Source organism: Melanotaenia boesemani, chromosome 12 (assembly GCF_017639745.1).
Source record: "Melanotaenia boesemani isolate fMelBoe1 chromosome 12, fMelBoe1.pri, whole genome shotgun sequence".
Classification (NCBI taxonomy): domain Eukaryota; kingdom Metazoa; phylum Chordata; class Actinopteri; order Atheriniformes; family Melanotaeniidae; genus Melanotaenia; species Melanotaenia boesemani.
This window is the reverse complement of record NC_055693.1, coordinates 28,046,350-28,057,257: the sequence shown is the minus strand read 5'-3', so window position 1 is coordinate 28,057,257 and position 10,908 is coordinate 28,046,350. Positions and strand designations below refer to the sequence as shown.

The 10,908-nt window shown below is 37.1% G+C and overlaps 1 protein-coding gene across 1 annotated transcript; it reads right to left on the bottom strand.

Moving 5' to 3' along the window:
• Positions 1-455: 455 nt before the first annotated feature.
• Positions 456-3,123, bottom strand: LOC121650918. Its single transcript, XM_042002738.1, has 3 exons — positions 2,684-3,123; positions 1,788-1,986; positions 456-1,681 (listed from the first exon to the last, which is right to left on the bottom strand). Exons 1-3 carry the CDS (start codon positions 2,957-2,959, stop codon positions 591-593), a joined length of 1,566 nt encoding a protein of 521 aa, XP_041858672.1. The 5' UTR covers positions 2,960-3,123; the 3' UTR covers positions 456-590.
• Positions 3,124-10,908: the final 7,785 nt, after the last annotated feature.

Sequence of the window (10,908 nt, the reverse complement as noted above, 5' to 3'; positions counted from 1 at the left end):
CAAATCAATTTTCCTTTTTTCTACATCGATTTCCATTTAAACCAGTTTGAATTGATTTTAAATCAATTTTCGATTGTTTCCTTACATCCTTAGCAATCAATGACTCATTCGGTTTTATGGACTTACCCCTTATACCACATAATATACTATGTAAAAACCATTCTTCTTAGAGATATTAAAATAATATCAGGTATAGCTCCTTAAATACAAAGGCAAGATATATTTATTTTCAGAGACATTGTTCTGTTTGATTATTAGATAAATACATTACTCCATGCATTGTATTTGTACAGATGCCAGCATGCTGTGGATCAAAAATTACCAATTGATCCAGCTGTAGACGGTGGTGCATGGTATAACATCAAAGCTGCATTACAGCGAGGGTCAAGTCCAGCAAATGAGGATCTTCAACCAAGATCACAGTGAACATTATCAGTCACAATAAAAAAAACAAATGCATCTGAAATGTTTTTATTTGAACTTCATTTCTATTACAATTAATTACTTCATGACAGAGTAGTTAATTCAACAGCTCATGTATGAATTAATTCAAGAACTTCACTGCTACCTCACGTTCAACATCTTTCCTGTTATGTTACAAGTGGTTCTTGAAAGTTGACTAAGCAGGCAGCAACAAAAACCATTTGTGAAAATACAGGCTGCAGTGACAGGGGTACAACTTTACTGAGCAATCTAAATTTTTTTATTCTCTCGATGCATCTTTCAACATGGATTCTTACTCTTGCTATCTTTTTAGTGTAAATTTCTTCCTCTGGCGTGAGCCGTTTTCTCCCACTCAAAAATGGTGGGATGTTAAGGTGAACCCCCCTTTCTGCTAAAATTTCCCTTATTGTGAAACCCCGATCAGCTAGAACAAGATCCCCAGCTTCAAGATTATCAAGAAATCCACTTTGCTTTACAATTTCAACATCAGAGATCGACCCTTCGTATGCATCAGATACAAACATAACAGCGCCAGTGGGGGACACACCTACTAAAACTTTATATGTCCCATGACTTTTATACGATGAGTACAGATTACCCTGTTGCTCAAAATTAGAGGCTTGTTCAACAAAAAATTCAGTACAATCAATAATGGTTCTAATCCCTTTGAATCTCTTAAAACATGAAGGGAGATTTCTGGCAACAATTTCTCGAGATGCAAACATTTGTTTTCTCAATGTGGAAAACTCAAGATACATAAACTGAATCCAAGTGGTGACTATTTTTGAGACTAAACTAACAGAAACTCCAAATCTAAATGCCAAATCCTGATGAAGTAAGCCAGTTCTCAGTCTTATTAGGGTAAGAAATAGTTCATTAATGGGATCCAGTTTTCTTTTGACACCTGGCCTTTTACTTGGAGATATTTCTGACCTTAATGTGCTTTTGTGATATGTTAACTTATCTGTAGAGGGTCCAAGGAAATTCCAGAGAGCCATGAACTGAAGCCATGTCAGACAAGTGTAGAATTTTGCCTGCTTGTCATCATTTCTGACATCATCAACAGAAAAAGTGCTTTTCTGCTGTGCATTTACATCTTGCTCTCTGCACTTTGAGAGTTCATCTTTTTGAATCTTGTTTTCCAGTTTTAACTTAATCAGTTCATCACATGTAGCATCGGTCTGACAGGATTGGTCCATCTTATCAAAGCTATCCGTGATGATTTGAGCTGAAAGATCTGAAAAATATAAATTGAAACAATAAATTTCCATCCTGATAGTGTGAAAAGACACAGATTAAAAATATATTTTTATTCTTAATTTTGAAAAAATATATCACACAACCTGAAACTGAAGAAAGGTCCAGAAGGGCTGTTGCAGCTGTGGTATCATCATTTATGTGAAGATCAGTCGATTCATGTTCTGTCTCGTGGCTACTCGATGGAGTGTTATTGTGGGTCAATCTTTTCCTCTTTCTCTTTGCTTCAGAAACAGCCTCATTTCTTTGGGTAGGAGCTTTCCTTTTGCAGGCTATTTTCTCCACCTAGAAACAGAAAATGAGTTTTATATGATAATACCTCATTTGGTTTAAAAACACAATCACAAAACAAAACATGACAATAGAACATTGGCTGAGCAAGCTTGGCCTGTTTTATTGACACCCAGCTGACAGGCAGGTCAAAGAAAAATAAATAGTGGCCCATTAGTCTTAATACTTTGGTGGCTTTGAGAGGTAAGGTCTAAAAAGCCTGTGTTACAAAATGTGGAGTGTTCAGCTACTGGATTCCATGACAACTGCCCACAGTAAAGCAAAGTTTATCATCTGTTGTTCATTCTTGTCCCATGAGACTAGTTTGAGCTTCTCATACTCGTATCATTCTGTGATCATTTGTTGCTGAATTACTTCTCCTAAGGTTACCATAGGAGCAAGAGGTAAGCAAAAAAGGGGAAAAGACATTGAGACAAAGGAGGTTGAGTTGAGATAACTACTTGAGCAATACTTGAGAAGTGGGATTAACAGGTGGGATCTCACTAATGTCTCAAATTCATCTGAATCCGAGACATTATAATTAATAATAGTTATAATAGTTCGTCCAGTAATGAAAGACAAGAAGTTGCCTTAAGTTCAGTAAAGAGTGGAGCTGTGCATAGAGGCAATTGTCTGGACAACCAGCTACGGAAAAAGGATATCATGAACTGTATGAATGACCATTCTGCCGCGGAAAAGGCAAAGAACCTACCTGTCCAGATGTTGTTGTTGCTGGTATTGGGTCTGGATCATCAATTGTTGGCCCTTTTCCACCGAGGAAATGCAAAGAGCAAATGTATGTATCCTTTGTCACATTTTTCTCTGTGAATCCCTCCCGTTTACAAGCTCGTACCCAACGTTGGCATTTCTCTGGTTCTCTTCCGGGCTTTGGAAATGGAATGAAAAAAACTCCCTTCATATGTTCACGGTCACTATATCGCGAGTCACTTCGGCAGACACCGAAGCAGCAGTGTTTAGTTGTTACCATAATGGTTTTGTTAAAGAAATATTCGGATATTCGGAATGCAACTTTGCTCGTACAAACACAGTATACACGCTCTACAGGTTGTTTGTCCGAATCCAATATGGCGGCGGCGCCTGCGCAGTACGCTGTTCTAAAAATAGCATTTTGACGTCATTCGTGATCAGTCCTATTGATAAAGAGACAAAAGTAGGAGCAGGCTGCAAGACAAAACCAGCCAGCCAGGGAAACAATGTAAAAGCTGTTGATTCGGCCAGAGGAGGGAGGACACCAGCTGGAAGTCTGAAGGAGAGGGGTGGTGACTGACCTCCTCTTCCTCTCTGTAGACAAATAAAAAGTGTTGTGAAAGATGAGTGCCACCCAATGACCTTTCCATTTAAAATTGCTGTCATGTGGAATAATTTATGTTGAAAATAGCTTCAAGAAAAGTATGTACAAGTACATGAGTATTTCATCTGACCGCAGAATAAAGTTTTCATATTGTTTTATATTTCCCAGAGGATTGGACAGTGATGTTGTGTTTGATTAAAGATGAAAACTTAACAATGATGAGTTCAGTCCATCGAAAACAAAACACAGTCAAATTTTGGATGTGGTTTTTATGGCTCCTTGTGCAGCCAAGTCTGGATCCTGCTGTTTAAAACCTGACAGCTGTTTTCCTCCCTGACTGAAGAGAAGAGGAAAATTCTTTTGGAAGAAGACACAGATGTTAAAATAAATCTATTACTGTGTTTGTATAATTATAAAACCATTGCATCCACTTTTTTTTTTTTTTTCCAGGCTTAAAACATCCACATGCGTAGACGGAAGAATGAGTGTTTCACTTGACAGAAACCCTTAGCGTTAGTCAGCTGATGAGTCGAGGTTTGCTCACAAAAAATCATCTGCAAGGTTTTAGTGTCTTTTACACTCGGTTCAGTCGGCCAAACCACCACATCCTCTCCTTGTGACCACACGTGACATAAGAAAAGGGAATTTAAAATTGCTTTAATGTGATTACAATTCATTCTGAAGTTTAGCTCCTATCAGTCAGATAATATATCCATTAATCAATAATCTTAGCTGTATGTCAGCTGCTGTTAGTCAGTAAAATCTGTTATAGAGATGAGTAATATTGTGTGAATCACTCACAAAATTAAGTGTCATATTCCCAGAAGAAGTTACACCCCATCAAACATCCAGCATTTACAGCACTTTGGTCAGAGGCCTTACAAATCCCGATCAGTTCTGAAATGAATACAGAGTGTTTGTTTCTGTGGTTATACAAATCTTTGCAGCCTATAAACTACTGAAATTAAAAAAAAATAATAAAAATAAAAAAAAATTGCCAGGACTCCAGTGCTATTTGTTTTGTTAATTTTGTTTTTGTTTTGTTCAGTTTGTTTTTTATTATTCATAAGATGAATAATAATAAAATATGAGTAGAAATAGTAAATGCTGAAAAAACTGAACTGACAGAGAAAAGTACAGAAAAGTGCATACACTTGACTGAAGGGTTTTTGTCCGTTTTAAAGAAAAGGGGAAGCAAACTGAATGAAAACAACGCAATACATCCCATCTGACCTGGTTTCGACTCAACTGTTTCAAATCACCAGCAGTTTCCAAACTGTGTGACTGACCAGTTATGATGATATCACACAGATTTCGAGCGATTAAAGTTTTTCTTAAGCAAGAATTCACTATATGTTCCTCTTGTTGAAAACTACTGACACTTAAAAAAAAGAAAAAAAACTTCTTTATTATATTTTATCATTGTAAAACACTTTGCAAACTTGTGCTATACAAATTAACCCCAATTTTATTCTTCTAATGGTGGATGTTGTTGCCTAACATGCCAGCTACAAGGCAGAAAAAGAATTGTGGATGTCCACCACAGTTGTTTTTTTTTGTTTTGTTTTGTCCTTGATTTTTGTTTTTAATTATGAGAACTACTTCTGATACTAAATTGTAACCATAAAAAAGTTCAAATCTCCTGGATTCAGCACAGAGCCTGTCTTATTAACTTTAAAGTAGTTAATAGAAACATGTTTGATTTACATTTGTCATTGTTGAAAAGATCACTTCGGATTTACTTCACTGATAAAAGGAAATATCCATTTAAGTTTATATAAAATTCCAACCTGAAAGTTTGGAAAACAGACTAATAGACTCATAAGTTAAAATATGTATGGACTCACTATTGGCCCTTTTCCACTACTACCTGTTTGGCTCAGTTTGACTCAACTCAGTTTTGAGGGTTTTATATTAGGTAGTAGCACCTGGTACCAGGTACTTTTTTAGCACCGACTCTGCCAAGGTATCAAATGAGCTGAGTCAATCTGAAAATGTCATGTTCAAAGACTGCAGGTCACTGATTGGCCAGATGGCATTGTCACTGGCACCTGCCTGAGATGGTACTCTATGGTGAACTCCACACTGGTAGTTGTGGCATTGGAGCACCAAAGAAGAGGTACAAGGACTCTCTGGAAAAAAAATCTTTTTGTCACACTGACCACAACCAGTGGTCTACCCTTGCTTCAAATCGGGAGGTCTGGCATCACACCATTTGCAAAACCGCCTCTTCCTTCAAGGCTACTCGTAGCCAGTCTTTAGGTGAAAAGAAGGACAGAACAGCATCTAAGCATTCAGACTTTGCATTGCACTCGTGGCAAGGTCTGCCTTTCTCATATCAGCCACCAATGAGCTTGTGATAGCTGTGGACAACCATCATGTCTTGCTGCCCGCTGGATCTTCTATCACCTTGAGTCTGACAAAAAGCGATAGACCAAGCAGCAGGGATACCATTGCCTTGATGTCCTCCATGTTGTGTTTGTGTTGCATATAAATTACATAACAGGACTTTTGGACCAATTTGCTACACAACCCCACTTACATTGAGGTGGTACTTTAATTAAATGGAGAACAACTTAAACTAAGTAAAGTCAATTCATGTGGACCCAAGCAGGTGTTACTAGAAAAGCTTGTGTATTGATCCTGGTGGATATTTGTTGGCCCTTTAAAACAACAAAACAAAGCAAAAAAGAATAAATAACATCTCTGCAGACTTTGGGTAGATGGTGTGGCTTGAAAATATCTTTTGGTTGACAACTGATTGTTAAAGTTGTGTGTGGTTTAAATAGTTCAGACATGACTCTAAATGAGCATGAAATTTAAAGAACTGATGAATTTCAGTTTCACAATATTTTCTTACACCCTAAAGAAAAGACTAACCCTCCTAGTTTTCCCTCTATATTTAATACTGTAGGCAATTTGTCAAATGTTGACCGTGTACATTTTGGGTGTGATGAAAAAGGAAATTTCACATGACTTGCCTACTTATGAAATTGCTGACAGATCAAAAAAATGTGGTAAGGGTCAGTGCACTGCGACTGCCTAAAGATCACCCGAGGTTTATCCAGGTAGACCTAACAGAGATCTAATAATTTTACATAATTAGATCTCTGTTGGGTCTACCTGGATAAACCTGATAGACAAAAACACACAGTATGCATTTTCTGATGTTGAAGGGTCTAAATCAAACCAATGGCTGATAGTGCTGCTGTGCAACTGTGAAGTGGAATCATGGGAGTTATCTTCAAAATCAAGTTGGATAACATTACATCAGTATTAAAAAGAAACTTACATCATTTTCTCTATTTGGCTTACATGTGCTTTTCCTAATTAGAAGTTGAGTTCTGCAGCTGAGAAAATTTTATTAGCCACAAACAATCTGAACTACATTGAGATGTTATTTTTATTCGTTTTTAGCTATACCAAAGGGAGTATACCTTCACCATTTCCTTTCACTATGTATGCCCCAAACTTTCAGTACAATTCAAAGTCAGGGCTTCAGCAGGAATACTTAGATGACTGCAGTTGTAGGGTGTATCAGTGGTGGACAGGAAACTGACAACAGAGAACTGGTTAACCTTTGTGGCATTGTGTCGGAATAAATCACCTCATCTTGAGTATGTACATAACAGAGGAGACTTTTGTGGGTTTTTGGAAGAGTAGACATAAGTAGAACACTATTTCCACCTTTGAGGACAAGGTAGAAAAAAACCATTATCTGGGTGTTCAGCTGGAAAACAGACAAGACTGGAAATGCAACATTAACAAAAGTGTCTTCAGTCAGAGGCTACTTCAGGTTCACTGCAGTAAGGGACCAGTACAAACTCTATAATAACCATTAAATTAATAATTAAATTAATCTTATGTTTTTCCACCAGCAAGATAGTTGTTTTACAGATAGTATGGTCCATTTGGAGCAGTGTGAAGGCATTAGGTTTGAACACTAAAGTAAAAACAGAAACCTCAAGACTGCAAAAACTTATTGTTGCTTCATTGTTTGATTGCTGTGTAAGTCATTTTTGGTTCGGACCAGTCAATGTGCTAGAATTTCTTGTTTTGTCTTGTTTGTCTTTGTCTTGTTAGTTAGAAGTTGTTATGGGGAACATCGCCACCTATCGAGAAGGGTGAAAGCAAACCAAACAAAGGTGCAAAATTTTCAGGAAAATTTTAGAAGTCCCCCTGACTATCCGGGTGTGAATGCAATGCTACTAATTATCTTGTAATGATATACCCCCAGCATTGCTTACCATCACTGATAATAAAAAAAGTGATAGAAATAATGTTTATGTACAGTGAAATTAGCCAAACTGTATTACTAAGTAATTATAATAAATGAGTTGTAATGTAATGTAAAAGTAAAGAAACCATATTAACTAATGAAAATCTTGATGATTTTGAGGAACTAGATTAGACTAGACTAGATAAACTAGACTAGCTAGACTGGGTTAGATGAACAATAAAGATGTCAAAGTTGCTGGCACAAATTTGAATGTATCATTAATAGGATTACAGTAAAAAGGTTCCCAAGGAGTGATTCACACATGAAGACGGGCTCTATCAAGTTGGTTGCATGGGTGTAAACTTTGAGGTTTGCTTTTTACTGGTTCTGTTTTAATTTGACCTCCTTCCAGTCAACAGGTGAAATCATGTCACAGTCAGTGCAAACCTCCTGCATGAATCATTCCTGTTACCATGTAACCATGACAGTCACTGGTTTTCAGTTCTACCAGTTCAGCTATATTTTCCCTCCAAAATCATAAAAGGGTTCTTCACTTGCTTTACAACGTCAAATTTCAGTGCCGATTGATGAAGATGTCAAAGTTTAATTGGTTAATTTTGTGGTTTTCAAAGTGGTGCCCGTGACACTAGTCCCACGAGTGTAATCTTTGGAACTACCAGAGACAGAAACACACAAGCACACACACACACACACACACACACACACACACACACACACACACACACACACACACACACACACACGAGAGGTTTGATTTCTTTAGTTCTGTTCTTATCTGTCAACAATTTGTTGAAAAGTTTATTATTCAGTACACAGTGCGGAAAATATGTTAATTTTAATTTTCTTACGCTAAAAAAACATAATTTTATTGAAAAGTAAAGAAAAATTAGTAAATACATTATAATTATTATAAAATTCAAATGATAAAAAAAATAAGTTGATGTTTCTTAACATATTTTGTAGCATTGTCTGTGGGTTTGGGGGTCCCTGGCCAAAAGCTAATGCTGTTTGGAGGGCCTTGGGATGGGAACCCCTGGGTTGTTTAGGTATTTTTTTTTATTGGTTAGTTAATTGGTGCCTCCAATGGAGGCGAATACAAAACATAAAAAAAATAAAAATAAATAAATAAGCGAGATAAACCAAATAAACCAAAAGGCGTAAGGCCAGCAAAAGCCTATCTCATTTAACAACAGCAGAAGATGAACATATAAAGGAAATTTGATATGTTAATATTTGGTATCTGTACAAGAATTTTCAGCTCTATTTTTTATGTCAAGCTTCAAACAAAAGCCTCACTGCAGGCTAGACAGGCTGTAAAGGAAGTTTTAAAGAATCACCATCCTCATCTAGAAATCTGATGTTTGCATCATCTAAAACTGATAGTAAATTTTTTTTACTATTATTAAGAGCTTTATTCAGTTTTAAAACCATTGGTGCTGATGGGCCGTGATAACTGCGGGTGACTTGGGTGACCAAGTGTTAATTCCTTTTGCAACCTTAAGCAACCTTATGATCATAGTGGTGATCAAAAAGGAACGCCTGCCAACAATGAGCTTTGCTAACAGCAAATATATCCCAGTCCTAAGATGAGCATGTTAAACTGAGGACAAGATGGGTCCATTCAGGCTGACTTCAGCCTTAGTTTTGAGAATGAAATAAAACATTTAAATGTAATTAGGCTTGCCACTTAACACTCTATTATCTTATTTCCATTTATGAAGCAAAACAGGGGTGATAATGAGAAGCCATCGTATCCTGAGCTGTGCTGAATAACAGTGGAAAGTAACAGCTCATTTGGTATTCTTTTGTTTGGTGTCCTGAGTCATGTGGCTGATCAAACCTGCCATTCAAATGAACACATGTGGAGTCAGTGACTTGTCATGTAATTAAATAACTTTTTCTACTCAGAAAGTAACTCAACGTTGTAAATGTTTAGCTTGTAATTGTAGTCATGGTTTTACGTGAGGGAACAATTTTGACCATGAGGACAGTTAGTAATTCATTCCACACAGCCTACACATTTATGCTCCCAAATGTCTAGTTTAGGCCCAGAGAGGTGGTGTAACAAGAAGCTGTGAGATCCACAAAACCTGTTTTCATGACATCACTGCTCAGACATGAGAGGGCAGGGCCAGATGGAATAAACATGTCCATTACAAAATCCATGTACAAGCTACCCACACAAGTGTAAATACAACTCCTGGAAAATGTCATGCCTCACATCAGTCCCTCAGCTGGACATAGATTAAAATAATGTCTAAAAAAAAGATGTTCAGCTACACTGTTTTCTGGCCAGAAAATGAAAAACTTGAACATGATAAATCTAAATTCTGATCATTCCACTCAAGTGAATCTGAAGTTCACCCCTTATTTTCCATTTTCATGGCTCAAAGGACACAAATCTTCTTCTCCTCTGCGGGCTCCTACTTCTGCTTTGATTTATCATCACATTTTCGCTGTCATCCACAGCAGAAGTGCTGTACATGCTGAATCAATGGTGATCCCAGCAGTTTTACTCAGCCCATAACTTCTAGTTGTCAAAGCGACTTGCAGGTTTGGTTGCCAAGTCTTTAAAGCATTTACAACTTTTTGGCAAAGTCATGCTGACTTCACCAGAGGAGCTGGCTTATAAAAACACAAAGTTACAAAGCTGTTAATGGGAGGAAAAGGAAAGTTTGATGTTTTTCTATATTGTGGCATTTCTTTGATACTTAGTTAATTGGTAAGTAAATTGGGTGTGAAAGAATCTTAATTTAAGCTAAAGTTAGAAAATTTCAGATAGTCGGAGTGCTGAATAGTCGACAGAGATTACTAAGTACATGGGAGTTCACACTCCCACACAATTTGTCATAACTGGAGACACAGCAAAACTTTTTTCCATTTTAACTTGGAAAGTATTTCCCTGAGCTTTTTTTCTGTTGTAGATATCAATAGACAGCATATTGTAGTTTGTACAGCTCGGTCATTTATACATTAATTATTAATGACTGGGAGCAGTAGGGATGGCAGAGGCCATCATCAACAACCAAGTTTCCTGTCCAGTTAAAGTTTTCTTTCCTCTTTTCAATAACTGCCTTTTAGGATGCATTCACACCAGCCCTTTTGATTTGAATGCTAGTTTGTTTGCTTGGAAAGTCAAAGACACAAACTCTGGTCTGCCAATAAACACAGGTCTCCGTCTGCTTCAAATAAACCAAAATGCATGAAGCAAACAACACAAAAGGGATGGCAGGTACAACATGGGGCATCATAGGTAACGCAACCAACACATACTTGTGTAGGATGATGACCAAGGAAAAACGGGTTGTGGTTTAGATGTGGAAGAACGCAGTTAAAATGTGGTCAACTCAACCTAGGATTTGATGCAGCTACCATTTCTGTTCTT